The 19,937-nt window shown below is 34.4% G+C and overlaps 1 protein-coding gene across 1 annotated transcript in view; it reads left to right on the top strand.

Moving 5' to 3' along the window:
* Window positions 1-19,937, top strand: part of KIF20B (kinesin family member 20B) — a 73,890-nt gene that overhangs the window by 11,258 nt on the left and 42,695 nt on the right. The window contains 16 exon segments of the mRNA XM_030334500.2: window positions 1,126-1,162; window positions 2,115-2,342; window positions 3,498-3,609; window positions 4,451-4,522; window positions 4,618-4,764; window positions 5,443-5,605; window positions 6,065-6,355; window positions 9,952-10,063; window positions 10,066-10,090; window positions 11,069-11,207; window positions 12,216-12,333; window positions 13,258-13,316; window positions 14,669-14,702; window positions 14,705-14,743; window positions 14,746-14,774; window positions 18,645-18,798. Of these exon segments, the coding sequence (XP_030190360.1) occupies window positions 1,126-1,162; window positions 2,115-2,342; window positions 3,498-3,609; window positions 4,451-4,522; window positions 4,618-4,764; window positions 5,443-5,605; window positions 6,065-6,355; window positions 9,952-10,063; window positions 10,066-10,090; window positions 11,069-11,207; window positions 12,216-12,333; window positions 13,258-13,316; window positions 14,669-14,702; window positions 14,705-14,743; window positions 14,746-14,774; window positions 18,645-18,798 (1,759 nt within the window).

Genomic DNA, 19,937 nt, shown 5'->3' with positions numbered 1-19,937 from the left:
CTCCCTCTGCCGCTCTCCCCTGCTCACATGCTCTCTCTCAAATTAAAAAAAATTTTTTAATTATAAAAATAATTTGTGCACACAAGATCTAAACAAGGGAATGTGAGAAATATAAAGGGAAAATTTCTCGTGGCTTTATTTCTGAAGAGAAAATCACATTAACATATTGGAAAGTATAGTTTTTGATTCTTTTCTAAAACAAAATCTGTATTTAGAGCTTTCTATAACGTCTGTATATGCACAAACACAGTCATATATACAGTTGCATATATCTTCATACCTTTTGATTTTTGCTCAGTGGAGTTTAAAGTTCAGAGTCCATGGTTATGATCTCTGAAAGTAAGCTAGTATATAGTATAAATAAGAATTACAGAGATTAGTAGATGATTGCACAGGTAATTCTTAGAAGATATTAAGTTCAATAATGAAAAAATTTCCCTAATGAGTTATTCAGTTAAAACATTATTTTGCTATGAAATTGTTAAAATATTTAAAAAATGAAATCATGCTTTCATACATTGATTGTAAACTGCGTTTTTAAAAAGCACATTTTCTTCTATAAAGACAAATATTTTCATATCTTTTCATCCACTATTCAGATTTAGGGATATATCCTAAAGAAATAATTAGAATGCAGAAGAAAAAAATAACAAATTGAGATATTTATTTTAGTATTACTTTTACTGGGCAAAAATTTGTAAATAAATGTTCAATAACAGGGCAGTAATTAAGCCATTTCACATCTATTCCGTTATATAGCCATCAAATACTTACAAATAATTTTTAATCATAGCAAGTAAAAGTAAAAGCTTTCAAGGTAAGGTAACGAGTGTGGGGAAAAGAATAGAAAGGCATGTGTTAAAATATTAATAGTAATTGCCTCTGAGTGATAGGGATCATATATGATGATATTCTTTTTAATAGTCTTCTGTAGTATCCCAGATTTCTTATTATGAGAATGTATTATTTAACTAGGACAAAGAATTAATAGAGGTCATTGAATTGAGTAGATGAAAGGTTATGGTTTGGTTGGTGACTTATTTGGATAGATAGATAATTAATACAATGGTTATTTAACCTTAACTAAAAATGGTTTTTAACTTAAAAAAAATTGTTCCTTTTTAGGTTGCGATGCAAAATGACAGTTATGATACTCTTCACGGTAAGGTTTCCTTTCTCACTTTTCGAATGTTGATTACGTGACATACTTTTGAATAGCTTTTAATTTTTGAATCAGTCCTAGCGATTAATTTTTTTAATGAGATAGCAATTCTTGGAAAATGGTACATAACTATATGAAATATCAGTCACTGTAAAGTTTTCTTTGGATTTAATGTCACAGAGAATCCCTCTCACTTACAACTTTTATGTAGAATTCAAGAGAGCTACTATTTTTTCTTTGTCCTTTACCTTTAACTTCAATTTGGCTCACTGGCATTTTTTCAAAAAGAAAAGAAAGATAAAAAGAAGCCAAACTTTGGCTAATATAAATTATATTATTTCTATAAGCCATATTTATATAAAATATAAATTTTGTTTATATCTGCTTTGGTCCAAAAAGTGTTTAACATTGCTGAATAAAAGATTAAGGATACTTGGGTTCCTGGGTGGCTTAGTTGATTAAGTGTCGGACTCTGGATTTTGGCTCAGTTCATAATTTCACGGTTTGTGAGTTTATGAGTTTGAGCCCCATGTCTGCGCTGACAGCATGGAGCTTGTTTGGGATTCCCTCTCACTCTCCCTCTCCCCTTCCCTCTACCCTGTGCCTGCTTGGGCTTCTCTCTCTCTCTCTCTCTCTCTCTCTCTCTCTCTCTCCCTCCCTCCCTCCCTCTCTCCCTCTCTCCCTCTCTCCCTCTCCCCTTCCTTCTGCCCTGTGCCTGCTTGGGATTCTCTCTCTCTCTCTCTCTCTCTCTCTCTCACTCTCTCTCACTCCCTCCCTCCCTCTCTCCCTCTCTCCCTCTCCCTTTCCCTCCCTTTCCCTGCTCGCTCGCTCGCTCTCAAAAAAAGTAAAGATTAAGGATACTTAGTTTTTCAAGTCCACAAGTCTTGATCTGTCTTATCTCATTTTTAGTCTATTTCTTAACTTTCTGATTATTCTTTTTTATTTTTTGTAGGAAGTTTAATAAACTCTTTGAATATCCCAGAGTGTGAAGAATCCATGAAAGATTGTGAACAAGCCAGCTTGAATATGGATAATAGTATAAAATTTTCTGTGTGGGTTTCTTTCTTTGAGATTTACAATGAATGTATTTATGACTTGTTTGTTCCTGTATCATCTAAATTCCAAAAGAGAAAGATGCTACGCCTTTCGCAAGATGTAAAGGGCTATTCTTTTATAAAAGGTATAGTAATGAATGTTTTTTATTTTATTGCTCCAAAGTTTCTTTCTAGACTTTGTTACAGCAAACTGGAGATTGAAAATTTTTATATTAATTGTTAACATCAACATAATAAGAGAAGTTTGTGCTTTGCAGGTATGTTTTGGTATGTTAAGTAAACCTGAATGTAAGGGGTCAGTGTTAATATTGTTTTCCTTGAGTATCATTGCAGGGGTTTGGGGGGGGGGCGGTGGGAAAAGCTGTGTGTGTTTATATTCACATTATTATGCTGCTTTGCAGCAGTGTGCAAACTTTGGAGCTTTCCACAGTGTGTTTTTCCAACTTTTTACAGTCACTACTCAAAGTAGGAAGTACTTACATATATTAACATTATGATCTAGTAGTTGCATGTGTATATACGTACACGTATATTTACAACTCAGAAGTTTCGTGAATTATACTTATCCTTAGTACAAGGAACACACTTTGGTGTTTTCTGTATTCTACTTCATTTTAATAAAATGCTGGTTATGACTAAATTTGACTTGATGATTCACTAATGAATTGCAACCTGCAGTGTTTCACATCTAGGTAATTTTGTAGGGGTAATCCGTAGTGTGCTTTGTCTTTTGTCTTTTTTTTTTTTTTTTTTTCTGGATGTTTAATTCTAAGGAATCTCTTCTATTTTTAATTTTCCCTTTGACCTACTTTTGAAAAACTTTTGTCTGTGTTTGTGTAACTTAAATATTAGAAAGTAATTGTAACGCCTACCCTTATATTTCACTTTTCTAGTGGAATATGGAATAGCTGAGTGGATTCCACATAAGGGGTGTTATTAAAAGATTTCATCATAGGGGCACCTGGGTGGCTCAGTCAGTTAAGCATCTGACTCTTGATTTCACCTCAGGTCATGGTCTCACGCTTCATGAGATCAAGCCCCGTGTCGGGCCTGTGCTAATGACGTGGAGCCTGCTTGGGATTCTCTCTCTTTCTCTCTCTGCCCCTCCTCCACTCATACTCTCTGTCTCTCTCTCAAAATAAATAAACTTTTAAAAAACTTTAAAAAAAAAACTTCATTGTATGTCTTTGGGAAAAGAGGTTACAAATCTCTAAAGAGATTACATTGTACGACAAATGCTATGTTTTTATAAATTGATGTGTCCTCTTTATTTTTTAAAGATCTACAATGGATTCAAGTATCTGATTCCAAAGAAGCATATAGACTTTTAAAACTAGGAATAAAGCACCAGAGTGTTGCCTTCACAAAGCTGAACAATGCTTCTAGTAGAAGGTAAAGAAGAAACACTGTGGTGTGAGCTTGAAGTACCCAGGGTATTCTGTGCTATTGTAAATACAACTAATTTAAGATTGAACTGGGCAGTAGTCTCTCTGATATGTTAGATGAATTCATAGGCATAAAAAGTATTCTGTTAACTGAGGAGCACTAAAGCACAGAAGATTATCTGGACTATTTCTTGTTCTAACATAAAATTTACTAATTTACATAAAGTCGCTTAGGTATTTTTACTCTTTATGTGAATATCTAAGCTCTCTTTTAAGAGTTGCCTACAATATACATCTCAAGGTTAAAGAATGATGTTTTTGAGGGAAGGAATTGGGACTTGAGAGACAAAAGGAAATAAGTTTAAACAGTGAGATATTTAAAACAGGTTGTCTCTTAAGGGGGAAAGAGCCCTGTCTTCCATACTTAGTATGGCATGAAGATCGTATATGATCCAGGTAAGCCTGTATTTGGGCCAAATGTATGCTTTGCTTTAGGTAGAAGATTAGCAGTCTGTATACCATTTTAACTAATAATATGATCTTTGCAAGTAAATTGAAATTTTATTGTAAATGATTCCACTAATAGAAGTGGAATGTTAAGAGAAGAAGAGGGTTCAGGGAATTTGGGGCTAAATGAAAGATAAGATATATGATTTTAGGCAGTTGGGTATTTAGGTGACAATGGAACATGGGATTGGAATACCTGGCAACTGGTTGGAAAATGCAGTGCTGGAGGTATGGCTAGTATTAGGGTGTAAATAGATGTCGATTTGGATGCTGGTTTCACCAGATGGAATGCAGAAATTAAAAATGAAAGATAACATTTGATTTTTGTATATTTCTTTTAGTCACAGCATATTCACTATTAGAATATTACAGATTGAAGATTCTGAAATGCCTCGTGTAATGCGAGTCAGTGAGTAAGTTGAGCATTCTTTAACTCTTAATTATTTTGAATTGTTTCATTTTGAAGAACTTTTCATAGTTTTTTTTTTTTTTTTTTTGGTTAATTCAGATTGTGTTTATGTGATCTTGCTGGTTCAGAAAGAAGCGTGAAGACACAGAATGAAGGGGAAAGGTTAAGAGAGACTGGGAACATCAATACTTCTTTATTGACTCTGGGAAAGTGTATCAATGTTTTGAAAAACAGTGAAAAGTCAAAGTAAGTGTTGCTGAAAGTGCTATTAGCATATTAAGTGTTATAATATTTAAACTTTCAACTCCAGTTTTAGAAAGTTCTTTTTTGTTTTTAACCTGCTTCCTATGTGATGACTATATATGGATTACAATTGAAATAGAGTTCTTGGATTTAAAAAATTGAAGTAAAAAATATTGTTAGTTGATGCCAGTGACTCATCAAGTAAACAGTATTTTCCATAGCAAATATATGTCAACAGGCACTTTGGATAATCTTCTTATGATCCTGGTTTAGCATCTAAAACCACTTTATTCTTACTAATGCCTTGTGTTCTAGATGTGATAAGATTTCTGTGTTAATTACACTTTAGGCTTAGTAAATTGTAATTGGCCTTAATTTTTAGTTAATGTGTTTCATGGCATATCTTGTATATAATTGCTTTACCCTAGAAAATACAACCCAGTTCATTGTGATTTTCTTAACATTTTGCATACTGAGTTATTGTTAGTTTTCGTATTAGTAGTAGTATTTAAAGAAAAGAACATAAATAAACAGAAAATGACTTTTATGGGCAGAACTAATCACTAACCTAGAGTTTAAGTCCGTGATAGCTAGATTAATTATTTCTTTGTAAATTTTATCAGCATTCTGACTTTATGAGATTTGTTTTAATTTATGGTTTTTTGAAAATTTTTTCCATAGGTTTCAACAGCATGTGCCTTTCCGGGAAAGTAAACTGACTCACTATTTTCAAAGTTTTTTTAATGGTAAAGGGAAAATATGCATGATTGTCAACATCAGCCAGTGTTATTTTGCCTATGATGAAACCCTCAATGTGTTGAAATTCTCAGCCATTGCACAAAAAGTAAATATATTCAAATTTCTGCAGGATTTATTAAGTTTCTTACCAGAATATGAACTATTTTTTCTTGGTGTAACTAACCCATTTTGTACTTATAACTGAAAACCTGGGAAATAATTGAAAATTAGAAATGTGAATATTTGATCAAGTAAGAGGGCATTAAAAAGATTGAAAGTTTCCCTTGCTAGTATTAGGATAACCTTAGTAATAAGAGTTCATAATACACACTCATTACAAATTACGAGTATTATTGTGAATTGTCCGTCTGCTCTGCCATCCATCTGGTTCACTTCATGGCTAATCAGGAAGCCCTTCTGCTAGGAGTCCTTCTTGTATGTTTGTTTGCATAGATAGGTCTTTTTTAAACACTGGAATTATTATTTGACTCAAATTTATGGATTTCTTTTTTAGTTGACAGTTTTTCCTTTTCTGTTTTAAAAGTCACATTGGATATTTTTACAGGTTTGTGTTCCAGACGCTTTAAATTCTTCTCAAGAGAAACCATTTGGACCTGCCAAATCTTCTCAAGATGTATCCCTAGACATTAATAATTCAGTTAATAAAATACTAAATGTAAAAAGATCCACGATTTCATGGGAAAGTAGTCTAGAAGACCTGGTGGAAGATGAAGATTTAATTGAGGATCCAGAAAAAGGTGAAGAAAACCAAAGTGTGGAAAGTGAACGTACTGATGAAGATCTAGATAAGACTTTGGAGGAAGATAAGGCTTTCAGTAGCCATGAGGAGAAGAGGGTATGTATTAAGAACTCGTATTTCTGCGGGGCGCCTGGGTGGCGCAGTCGGTTAAGCGTCCGACTTCAGCCAGGTCACGATCTCGCGGTCCGGGAGTTCGAGCCCCGCGTCAGGCTCTGGGCTGATGGCTCAGAGCCTGGAGCCTGTTTCCGATTCTGTGTCTCCCTCTCTCTCTGCCCCTCCCCCATTCATGCTCTGTCTCTCTCTGTCCCAAAAATAAATAAACGTTGAAAAAAAAAATTAAAAAAAAAAAAAAAAAAAAAGAACTCGTATTTCTAAGCTTGGCTTATTATTATTATGAAAGTTAGGGTTAACAATACCTACAACTCCCTCTCTTCCAGTTTTTTTCAGCAACATGCTAAGTTTGTTATGTATCTCAGCTTTATATGTATATATATATGTGTATATATTTAATATTTTAATTTTTTAAACATTTATTTATTTTTGAGAGACAGAGTGGGGGCAGGGGAGGGACAGAGGGAGAGGGAGACTCAGAATCTGAAGCAGGCTCCAGGCTCTGAGCTGTCAGCACAGAGCCCGATGCAGGGCTTGAACTCCTGAACCATGAAATCATGACCTGAGCCGAAGCTGGACGCTTAACCGACTGAGCCACCCAGGCGCCCCTCAACTTTATGTCTTGAAAAAATTTAACCTACAGTAGGACTAGTACAATGAAAACCCATTTATACTTCACCTGAATTTGCTAGTTGTTAACATTTTACCATGTTTAATTCTCTGTGTGTATGTGAATGCACATTTTTTTTGCCAGTACCATTTGAAAACAAGATGTAGACATAATGGCACCTTACAACTAACTACTTCAGCATGTGTTTCCTAACAATGTAGACATATTCCTTATGATCACAACACCATTTTCATACCTAGGCAATTTAACATTGATATAATAATATAATCTATTATATTGTCCATATTGAAATTTATTCAGTGGTCCCAGTATGTCCTTTATAGTCATTTTTTTTAAATTATTTTATTTTGAGAGAGCGAGAGTGCACGTAGGCACCCATGCTTGTGTGCATGAGCAGTGGAGGGGCAGAGAGAGAGGGAGAGAGAGAATCCCAAGCAGGCTCTGGGCTGTCAGTACAGAGCATGATGTGGGGCTCTACCTCATGAACCATGAGATCATGACCTGAGCTAAAATTAAGTGTTGACACTTAACTGACTGAACCACCCAGGTGCCCAGCCATTATGTTTCTGAGCTTCAACTAAAGTTAACCATTGTTTTTGATTGGTATGTTTCTTTTAGTTATTTGTAATCTATCAGTGATATTCTTGAGAAGTTGAGGCTAGTTGTCTTGTACAGCACCTTCAATCTCAGTTTCTTTGATTGTTTCCTCATGATTCAGGTTTTACACTATACACAGCCTATTATTTAGGTCAAGTTGTAAATTTTCCATTGCATCCTATCAGGAGACACATGATGTCTGAATCCCCATTCTTGGTGATGCTAAGTTTTGCTCATTTGGGTTAAGGTATTGTGTTTCAGATCTCTCTATATTTTAAAAGTATCATCTGTGGGATGATAGTTTGAGACCATGTGAGTATCTTCTTCCTTAGTATCCTTTCACTCAGTGATTTTAGCATAATCCACCAAACTTACTTTGCACTCAGGTAAAAGCACTCAAAGTGTCTGCCTAGTACCAGTTATTCTATTTCTTCAAAAACAGGACGGTTGGTTGTCTTATATGTATGGTAAATGCATAAAATTAAACAGTGGTATTTTTTAATAATATTTTTTAAATGTTTATTTCTGAGAGAGAGAGAGAGAGAGACGAGTGGGGGAGATGCAGAGAGAAGCAGTCTCCAGGCTTTGAGCTGTCACCATAGTGTCCCACGCGGGGCTCAGACTCACAAGGCGTGAGATTATGACCTGAGCTGAAGTCAGACACTTAACCGAGGATGCTCCTTTATTTTTTAATGTTTATTTATTTTTGAGAGAGACAGAGACAGGGAGTAGGGGTGGGGCAGAGAGAGGGAGACACAGAATCTGAAACAGGCTTCAGGCTCTAAGCTGTCAGTACAGAGCCCAATGCGGGGCTCGAACTCCGGAATGGTGAGATCATGACCTAGGCCGAAGCCGGACACTGAACCCACTGAGCCACCCAGGTGCCCCACGTCTGACTCTTGATTTTGGCTCAGGTCATGATCTACTGGTTCATGAGATCTCTCTCTCTCAAAATAAATAAATGAACATTAAAAAAAAAATTAACAGTGGGAAAATGTAGTCATTTGAAATTATAAAAGTATTATTTAATCATGATGGAATCTGGAAAAGAAAAGGAAACTAAATATAAAGATCTCTCTATATACCACTCATGTTAATGGATTTTTACTATACATTACCCTTTTGTTTTTTAATTGTTTATTATTTTGAGAGAGAGAGAGAGGGAAAGTGTGAGCAGGAGAGGGGCAGAGAGAGGGGGACAGGGAATCTAAAGTGGCTCTGTGCTGACAGCAGAGAACCCGATGTCAGGCTTGAACTCATGAACAGTGAGATTGTGACCTGAGCCAAAATTGGACACTTAACTGACTGAGCCACCAGACGCCCCTATCCATTATTCTTTTGTATCCTGACTTTTTTCACTTAAAAAAAAAAATGGTACAAAGTATGCATTAATATGTCATTGTTCATTACAGTAGGTTGCTGTATGATCGTACCATAATTGAAGCAATCTTTTTGTTTGACTGTTGAGTTGGGTTTCACTTTTCCTTTAATTAAGTACAATCACTATCATAAAACAACACTGATAACCATTTTCACAGCTAGAACACTGGGTCCTGGTATAGAAGTATTTCTTCGGTGTAGGTTCTTAGAACCAGGATTTCAAAGTTAGGATATTTATGGAAATATTTTCAATATCAAATTGAGACATTGAGAGATCTGTAGTTTTGAGAGAGTTTATTGGGTAATTTGTTGTTGAGAAAGTTTAAGTAGAAATCTTAAAAGACTATCAGGCTGTTATGCTATAATATTTTATTACAGATCTATACTGGCCATGTCAAGTGTTAATTGCCTTATTTATTCATTGTCCATATTACATATTTATGCTTTTTCCAGGGTTTTGGAGTTGTTGCTCACCAAATAAGTTTATGAAACATCTCTTTTTTCCATTTTGGAATGTGTTTGGGATTCTCAGTAACTGCTCTGTGTAACACTTAGGCTTTAGATCTTGACTAAGTTAAAATCCAGCCTTTACCACTTTCCACAACCTGGTCCTACTTTCCCCACCTACAAAGTGTGGATGCTGCTACCACACTCACATAGGTTATGTGGATTGAAAGGCATCGAATATGAACTCCCCAGAGTAGTTCCTGGTGGATAATGGGTCTTCAGATTTTTTGTCCTTTTTTTCTTAGTGTAGCCATACAGTGAGACATCTGAGTTACTGTAAGTGTATTTTAAAATGTAGAGAGGCTTTTCAGATTACTGAGTCTCTGCATACGTAATTTTCAGTGAGAATATTATCATTATTAAAAGGATGCATAATTATAGTCAACTAAAGAGTTATTTTGAATACTCGGACAGTAATATTTCCCTTGGGATATTTGTTCTTAGGATTTTAATGTTTATGTTTTAGAAACTGTTGGATTTAATAGAAGACTTGAAAAAAAAACTGATAACTGAAAGAAAGGAAAAGTTAACATTGGAATTTAAAATTCGTGATGAAGTTACACAGGAGTTTACTCAGTATTAGCTCAGCGGGAAGCTGATTTTAAGTAAGTTACTTCTTTCATGTCCTAGTAAAAAATTGAGAATTTTATTTGTACAGAATTTTTTATTTACTTTTTTTATATTAAGTGGCTTCTGAATTCTGACCTCTTCTTTCAGCCTTGAGAGTAGCTGTTGCTAATCTTGACAGTGGTTCTGAATTGTACGTGAATGATTTAAATTCTGCTTTTAATTTATAATAAATTTAATCTTAGAAATTTAGTTCTTATTTTATTACTTTTTTATCATAAGTGTACTTATTTTTTTTAAACTTTTTTTTATTGTTTATTTTTGAAAGAGAGAGAGAGAGCGAGGGAGGGGCAGAGAGAGAGAGGGAGACACAGAATCTAAAGCAGGCTCCAGGCTCTGAGCTGTCAGCACAGAACCCGATGCAGGGCTTGAACTCACAGACTGCGAGATCATGACCTGAGCTGAAGTCGGATGCTTAACCGACTGAGCCACCCAGGTGCCCTGATAAATGTACTTATTAATCCCCATCATCTATTTGACCCATGCCCCCTTCCACCTCCCCTCTGGTAACCATCAGTTCTGTATAGTTAAGAATTTGTTTCTTGGTTTGTCTCTCTTTTTCTTTTTCCTTTGCTCGTTGTTTTGTTCTTAAATTCCACATGTGAGTAAGATCATATGGTATTTGTGTTTCTCTGACTTATTTAGCTTAGCATTATACCCTTTAGCTCCATTTGTGTTGTTGCATATGGCAAGATTTCATTCTTTTTTATGGCTGAATAATATTCCATTGTTTATGTGTGTGTGTGTGTGTGTGTGTGTGTGTGTGTGTGTGTGTACACACCACATCTTTATCCATTTATCTATCAATGGACACTTGGGCTACTTCCATAGTTTGGCTATTATAAATAATGCTGCAGTAAACATAGGGGTGCATGTATCCTTAATCTTACAAATCCAAACAAAAACAAAAAGTTGTGCTTTTATGTTTCCTAATGGGATTAATTTGTGTTATGAAGGGAAACTCTCCTTCAGGAACGAGAGATACTTGAGGAAAATGCTGAATGTCGTTTGGCTATCTTCAAGGATTTGGTTGGTAAATGTGACACTCAAGAAGAACCAGAGAATGAAGATTGTGTCATGAAAGTTGAAAACAAAGTATGTTAACTGAAATATGAAGTCCAGTGAGGTGTTTGATCTGTGTGTAGTGTACCACATCAGTGATGAGAAACACTAATATACTTTAGAATTAAAATACTTACTATGTAGCTTTATTATAATTAAGCATGCTTGTTAGTAATGTAAGCACAATTAGTTAAATATAGCTATTAGACTAGAGAGAAATTATGTGTCATGTTTATATCTCCTTTTGTGTTGCTTTTTAGATGTATTGATTGTAGGTAGATTCCTTTTAGCCTCATTTGTGTCCATTTTAAACAATTTTGCTCTGATTAAAGCAAAATCATTTATATGTAAACAGGATTGCTCTTGTTGGCTGATTGACCATTCCCTGCCCTTGAGGAAACATACCCTTCTTCTGCTTCCACTGAAATTGATGTCTTTTGGGGGTTGTTTGATTTTGTTTTTTGTTTTTTTTTTAATAAGTCAGTTTAGGGGCCTGGGATGGTGATGTCCTGGCTCTTGCTGTCAAGTCATGTTTATTATGTATCCTAGACATGGTTTGGCTCTTTGTCTGAGTTGTGATGATGGAGATTTGTTTCCTTAGCTGTCCCACCAGAGCCCTTATGAGACATTATATAACAAAGTATACCTGAACTGACAGTCATAATTGTTCTAGGAGGATTTCTCATAACTTACGACATTTTTTTTATGGGAAACTGTGTCTCATGTTCCATAAAATAGTCATGAGTAATGGAACACAGCTTTTTAATAATTAGAGATACTTTGATACAATTTATTGAAAAAAAATTCTAAATTGTGAATTTTTTTGCTATGTGTTCTTAAAACTATCGAAATTAGATAGTGCCGCATTGCAAGAGTGAAAGCCACTGTTAACATTAGGCATGTGGTTTTTGCTGTTTTTAGGAAGCACATAATTATGTAGGAATTGAAGATATTATTGATTCCCTTCAAGATGATGTCACTGATATTAAGAAACAGGCTGAAATTGCTCACTTATATATTGCATCTCTTGCTGACCCCCAGGAAGCTATTGCTTGTTTAGAAATAAAGTTTAATCAAGTTAAAGCTGAATTAGCTAAAACCAAAGAAGAATTAATCAAAATCCAGGAAGAGTTAAAAAAGAAAGAAATGGTAAGTAGATGTATTTTATTCCATATTTAGATGTTACAAATGCATAAAAAAACATAGTCGGTGAGTAAAACAGATGCTTATTTACGTATTTACTGTACTGACTAGAAAATTCTTTGATCTAGGCAACATTTAATATTTTAACATTTTAATGGCTTTGTACTAATTTACTATTAAAAATTTTTTTTGCCTTCATTTACTTTTAGGCTAATATTAATAGAAAGTAGAAAGTGGACCCCTCAAAACCAACAAGAACAACAAACACCAAATGAGCATTAGTTTTATCAGCAAATTAAGAAATCTTAGGAATTGTAAAGCTGTGAATTTTTATTCTGTATTTTTTATGTTCTGTCATAGTGTGGTAGATTCTGCTCTGGGCTTGTAAGTTGGGATAGAGTAACTCCTATGGAGTGATTTTAAGTTTGTTACATTGGTGCTCCATTCCAGCTCAGACACTACACACACACACACACACACCACACACACACTCAATGTCTTGTCATATCTGGTTTTTAAAAGTGTGTTGGAGGACATGTTTCTGCCCTTTTCTGTGTGAAACAAGATGGGTAGAAAATATCATGTAAGTGGTGCCTTTACATTATGAATGTATTTCATACATTACATTATGAAAATAGAAAAGCTTCTATTTTCCTTTCATCTCTGAAATTACACCAGAAATTTTTCACTATTTAACATAGGTCATTCATTTTTACCTTGGATTGGATTTTGAAAGTGGCTTTTACAGAAACCTTGCCCTCTGGTGGTAGAATTAGTAACTGAGTCCTGGGTGCTTCTAGTGGCTGTGAAAATCATTTTTCCTGACTGTAACACTAGTGTTAGGTCAACTATAGAAGCTTATGTGTCAATGATTATACAGTAATATATTTTTTAGATGCTTATATATTTGTTTTCAATATTCTTATTTTTTCAGAATCAGAAATTAACAAAAAATCATTGGTTCAAGAGCTTGAGAAATCTAATAAGGTAATACTTCAAGTTTTATTTGTCTTGATAAGGAACTTAATAATTAAGCACTTGAAGGAGCATGAATTATGACAAGGTACATTTATTTTAAAGATAATTTAAAATAATAATGAATGTGATTAAAAAAATTGAAAATTATAAGTGCTTTCACTCTCAGGCCTTTTCTTAGTGATAGCAACTAGAAAGTTTCTTCAGTCTTTCCAGAAGATATTTATTTATATATAGAAAACACATACGCACATCTTTTGAAAAGTTTACACAAATGGGATTAATCAGTTTTGTGTCTTGTTTTCTTCCGTCAAAAGGTGTCTTGGAGATCATGCTGATGTAATTCTACATCAGCACATAAAGATCTGTGTTATTCTTTCGGTGGGTGCATAGTGTTAGTTGGATGCATTTAAATGGTGTTTATTTCACCTAAAATTACTGTTGTAAAATATGAGATATGGCCTGATCAGTGTGCAGCATTGAATTCTGAAGATCTTCGGCACCTTGTATCTTTAGATCCGATAATCATTCCAAGTGGTTGTAGATGGATTTGACATTGATAGGTCTAAATATGAAATTACAAGCATACATGCACGTGTAGTGAACTTAGAGCTCTAAACTTGCTATTTTTCCTGACCTTCTCTGGCATGGGTCTTATATCAATTTATATTTATCCTTCTAAAGAGCTAAATATTTAAGATATAATTAGACATAAATAAGATCTTTGGTATCTAATATCCCAGTATTTGAAGAAATAACCAAAATAATGTACTTAGCAGAAGACCTACAGCTAGTGTTTGGATGATTCCTAATCTTTTCCTTGTGTTTTTTCTAGTTATAAAAATAGTAGATCCTAGTTGTAAAAATTCAGTTATATGTAAAATAGAAAATAATCCCCCATAATCTTTGTCCTAAATAAAAATGGGAAAACCAAGTTGGTTGGTATCTTTTTTTTAGACTTTTACTTTATATGTATTTATTTGTATAGAAAATTACTGTGTACTCTTTTAAGTGCTTTACATCTCAGACAACTTTATGATGTAGATACTGTTATTTTTATTTGTACAGAGACATAAAATAGCTTGCCCAGGATCATACAACTAGAAGTGGAGAAGCTAGGGTTCAGACTCAGATGGTCTGATTCCAGATTCCTCTTACTCAATTCATTAAATTGCTTTTCTTTTTTTTTTTTAATGTAAATATATATTATTTTTAAACAAAAATAAGGTCATACTATGCATGGTGTGTTGCTACTGGTATTTTTACTTCGTTTAAATTTGAAGGAATTCTAAAATTATATCCTATTTGCATTTTATCTATCCTAAATATATTTACTAAACATTGCTGTTTTTTCTTCTCTTTAAAGACATACTAAGCAGAATCAAAAAATTCAAGAGTTGGGAGATATATTGCTCAAAAAGAGGATACAATCAATAAATTTCAAAACCTAAATTTCATACGGATAACACGTTTATAAACAGTGTAAGAATTTAACTTTGTCTGCCGTACAAATTACATTAAAAAGTCTATGTTTTGGGTTCAAAATAAAATAATTAAAATAGCTCATATAGCTAAAAATAATTTACTAAGAATGTCGAATTGTTTTATTGGGTGTTGAAATTCAGTTTACTCTTGTGGCAAATCTGAATTTTGAGTACTGGCAGGAGAAACATTTGACCTCTTTGAACATAATACCCACAGACTATGCTGGCAGTACTTTACATGTATGAGAGAGAAGAACACATAGCCCCTTGGAAGGGGAGCTCTGGGGCAAAATGAACTTCATGGGCTTAGATATCGTCAGATCATAAAGATTTCCATCACTGTATCTATATTTTCTGTATCTCTATATAGAACTTTAAATGAAATTCAATGGTGGAGGCTGCCTGGGTGGCTCAGTCGGTTAAGCAACTCACTCTTGGTTTCCATTCAGGTCACAATCTCATGGTTCATGAGTTGGAGCCCCATGCCTACCTCTATGCTGACAGTGTGGAGCCTCCTTGGGATTCTGTCTCTCACCCTGAACCCACGCATGCGTCATACTCTTCTCCAAAATGAATAAATGAACATTTAAAAAAAATGAAAATCATTGAAATTAGGGTTTTTTTGTTAGAGGCTTTTTTTTTTATTATATGCATTTTTTGCTAATGTTCGTATGCTTAATAATAGCAAGGATATTTTCTTTAAAAAATTACATCATGTATTGTGTGCCATACAAAGCCTTTAAGGGTTTTATACATATAAATTTAGGTAAGTTCATATTTAGTAGTTTAGGATAATCAGCATGCCTTTAATCTTTGTTTAAAAAAATGATTTTGGTTTTATGTTTTTTATTGTAAACTCCTTTAGATTATTTTTGAATTAAAAAAGTCAGAACATATAGACATAACAATAATAGGCTGAGTAAACTAATAGCCAAACCTCTCTGCTTTGTTTGGAGGTGTTTTGTAGGTCTTTTTCTCTGACCAGGTGAGTCAGGGTTGGTGTCTTGTAAAAAGTGACTGTTGACTGTCCTTTGTAAGTTTACAGTCAAGGTCCATTACCCACCAATATTCTCTGAATCATCTCAACATTAGGTGGGCTTTTGATACTGCATAGGTATATAAGAAGAGTAGCTTACCTTCTGTCTAATCTCTGGTAGCAGACCTGTCTTTTGTTATTTATTAGATGCATTATTCAGGCTATCTGACTTTTTTTGTACCTGAACTGGGAAAGACACCCTTGTAATAAGGAGGACAGAAAGGATAAGAAGCATAAAATGGCTTTTTTAGTCAAGAAACACTTGTGAGTGTCTACTGGATGCCAGGTACCTGTTAGATTTTGAGACTTATATAGTTAATAAAAACTATCCCCCTTAATGACTCCTCAGTAAGAGAGAACCATATAAACATAATTACAATGAAATGTGCAGTGTAGTCACTATATGCAAGAAGCTGAGACAGGTAGAGGTTTAGGGAATACTTTCTGGGAGGTTAAAATGATTTAGTTGAGCCATAAAGGGTGACTAAAATTCAGCCAGTTGAAAGTAGGGGGAGGGGACAGTTTGTAGCTGTGATAGACAAGAAAATAGGCTGGCCTTTCAGGTTTAGGAATCAATGTACAGAGTCATGGAAGTGATAATCTTTCAGTCCTGTAGGAAGCACAAGAATTTATTCAAGAAGAAAGTTTAAAAGCAAGGAGAGGTGAAAAATGATCTGGGAGTGGTGGGTTGGGGGTAAGATGATGGAAGTCCTTAAATACTGCACTAAGAGTTTGATTTTATTTTATGGCAGTGAGGAGTCGTTAATTTTAAGGAGAGGAGTAGCAAAGTTGATTTTTTATTTTGAGTGATGTATTTGGAAACTTGTAGGATGGGATTGGATGGAGTTAGACTGGAGGCAGAGAGACCAGAGAAGCATCTTGGAAGAGTCAGGTGATGGTTGATGAGAATTTTGATTAAGGGTCATTGGAAAGTGGTGATAGAGATTAAGAAGAGAAAATTGACTTGTGAAATAAGGGGAGGTAAGACCTTTTGGACTTGGGGCTTGACTTTTTACAGTAACTGAATTGCTGGGCCTCCAGACTCTCTCAGCACCTTTGTTTGGTTAGTCACCACATGCTTTTGCTCTAATCACTTCATTTGCATTTAAGTCTTATTTGGTTTGGTGAAGGAAATATAAAAAAGAAAAAAGCCAAGAGGACAGATCATACTGGTGACTACCACTTTCGAAGAGAATTATTAGAAATTTAGGTAGAATTAGATTTATTTCTGTAGTATGTTTGTTGTATACCACAGTGTGTCAGTATGTTTAAGTAATAGTGAGAAAGCACTATAAAATAAGCCATTTCCTAATTTAATAGCCCTTGCCTGTAATAAACTTTTAGATGGGTTCTAGATTGTGTTATCAACCAAGTTAAACAGTGTGCAGTATTGTTCACATAAATATGTAAACAAATGCAAAGTAATTTGGGACTTAGCCTGGATGTGCTGTTAAACTGTAATCTAGGGTCACTGTTCCAAAGCTTGTCTTGAAAGAGACTCTTCTGAAAGATAAGAAGTTTGTCTTGAATGTCAGTTCTTGATCATCCTTCCATCCAAAAGCATACTCAAGGGGCAGTAAGACTCTTTTCAGTAAATGAGTTGTGGAGGATAGATTTTTTTTTTTTTTTTTTTTTTTTTGGTGAAGTTGTATCCTTTGAAGGAGGAAAAAAATGATCATACCATTTGATAGGTCTAAGATTGAGGAAGGAGCCAACTTGATCCGGTTATGGAGTGTTTGAATGAAAACTCTAGGCTCTGTCAGCCGTGTGATCTTCTATTCCAGGATTTTGTTATTCTCAGTGATACCAGGGGGACTAATTGTGAAAACGCGTGGAGGTTTTTCGTCATGACATCCTCCTCTGTTTAGGGGTAGCTAAAAAAAAACTTCTTAAAAAAAAACCTCATTACTTTGTAATTTAAAAAAGGCATCTCATTTATATCTTCTTGAATAAAATGTTTTATTTTATGGTATAAAATGGCATTTGTTTTTTTCATACACTTTTTTCCCCCCACATGGATTGCTACCAGCATGTGGGATTTAAGTAATCTTTGCATTAAAAAAAAAAAAAAAAAAGTCCCTGCCTTTACCATACTTTTGATTACTTTATAGACCTACTACTGAGTTTCATCCTTCCTCTTCTGGAGAACAGTATATTCTATCTTTGTTTTCTGCTAACCTTTTAGGGAGGCATAGTATTGTGTTAAAAAATAAAAATCTAAGTGATTTTTATTGTTTAGATAAACCAGGGGCTCAGTTTTAAAGCTGTATGTGGACTGTATATCTTTATACATAGGCTTAGAAGCTAAGGCCTAAACTATTTTTCTGGGAGTTGTTAAAGATAAGAAGGTGCTGCTTATCTCTGAGAGGCTTTGATTACAAAACAAAACTTGCAGAGTTTCTAGAGGGGGACCTCAAGATTTTAAGTTTAGCCATCTGTAAGAAACAGTTTTGTGGTAGTATTTTTGTATTTTTCTTTTCGAAGCACATTTGGAATGTGACTTAAAGGTAAGTGTTTTAGGGTTCTCCAGTTATCCCCATGCAGGTCTAAACCCACTAATGATGAATTTGATTTTCGGTATCAGGGTGAAACTACATGCTTAACTGACTTTAAGATAAATATTTTGTTTTCCTTAGAGAGTGTACAAGTTAGTTAATATTACTCATTTGCCAGAGCCGTCAGTTATTTTAGGGTGAGATTTAAGAAATAAATTAGAAAATGTTTCTACTGATTTGAAAATAAAATTTTTATGATACACCACTGAAACATTTATAGCTTTTACATGTATTGTAGCTTTCTGTATGTGAACTAATCTTAATTATTTTGTTTTAGGACCAGGCTGGTACCTCTTCTTTAATAACAAGCAATACATTGGCTTATAATGAAACAGTTCAAGTGCTTGAGGATGACAAAACCAAAACCGATTTGGGAAGAAAAAGACAAAATGAAAATGAACTTCAACCAGAAGAACCGCCAGCAAAGAAAGGTACTACTTTATTTGTCAGCAGGAGGGCTTTCAGAAAGTTAATTCCTAAACCAGTAATGGACAGAGTTGCAAATAGGAAATTTACTTATCTAAGGAAAAAACCTGAGGAAATGTAAATGTCACTGATTTTTATGCTAACATTATAAACTGCCTGGAGGATGGGTGTGCGTATTTACAGCTGTCTTTTATTTTAATAAAATAATTTTAGATACTGTGTTTTTATCACTCTTTTGCATGCCTATGATTCTTTTTACTTCTGTGCTTAATGGTAGTCTTCTTTAATAAATAATTACAGTATCTTTTCATGCCCAAATCTCTCCACACTGTTTTCTCCCTTTGCATTCTTTATTCCTTCTATAAAAGGACATTTGACAGTAAGACTTCGAGCTGAACAGTACCAAAGACAAATGTGCTTGAGTTATTGCATTTACTGTAGAATTACTAAAAAGTGGGTGCATGCTTACTGTATAATGTATGTCTCTGTTTATGTGGAAGAATATATCAACTTTTATGTTCTCTCTAAGAAAATCACTGTTTTTTTTGGAAAACTTTTGTAGTATGATACAGGGCGTAAGGGCTTTCTACGAAAGGTTTATAAACTTTAGCAACCTGCCTAGCTGTTTCACCTTGAGAAAAGGGGTAAGTTAAGTCTTAACTTTGGTCATTAGCAAAATAAAATAAGTACTACCTGCCTCCTGAGGTTTTCAAAGATGAAGGCAGTGGGTAGTATACCAACATGATAAACCTTATAGAACCTCAGTGAAATGAATGTTTACAAAAGTAAATGCCTTAGAGGATAATATAGCATTAGATATATGGTTTATAGGATGTGTGGTGCTCATGTGAGCTAATAGATCAAGACATAATAAACATATGCCTTCTGTTATGCATTGAAGGAGGGATGCCTTTGCTATGATTTTCCATAGCACACTGTTCCTCTCCCTCTTTCGCTTTGGTCTGTGCCATAGAGTAGCTGAGAACGTAGGATCAGTAGGTCACTAGGAAGTGGAAGTGGCCAGGAGCAAGTAATACACACAGTGGGACTAATCCTAAAGGTAACCTTTTCATGAAGAGTATTTAAGAACTGCAGTTGTTAGGCATAAATAATTTTGATATGGGTAGATTTAAGTAAGTTTATG

Source organism: Lynx canadensis, chromosome D2, assembly GCF_007474595.2.
Source record: "Lynx canadensis isolate LIC74 chromosome D2, mLynCan4.pri.v2, whole genome shotgun sequence".
Lineage (NCBI taxonomy): Eukaryota > Metazoa > Chordata > Mammalia > Carnivora > Felidae > Lynx > Lynx canadensis.
Note: the sequence above shows the minus strand (reverse complement) of the source record. Positions and strands in the feature narration are given on the sequence as shown.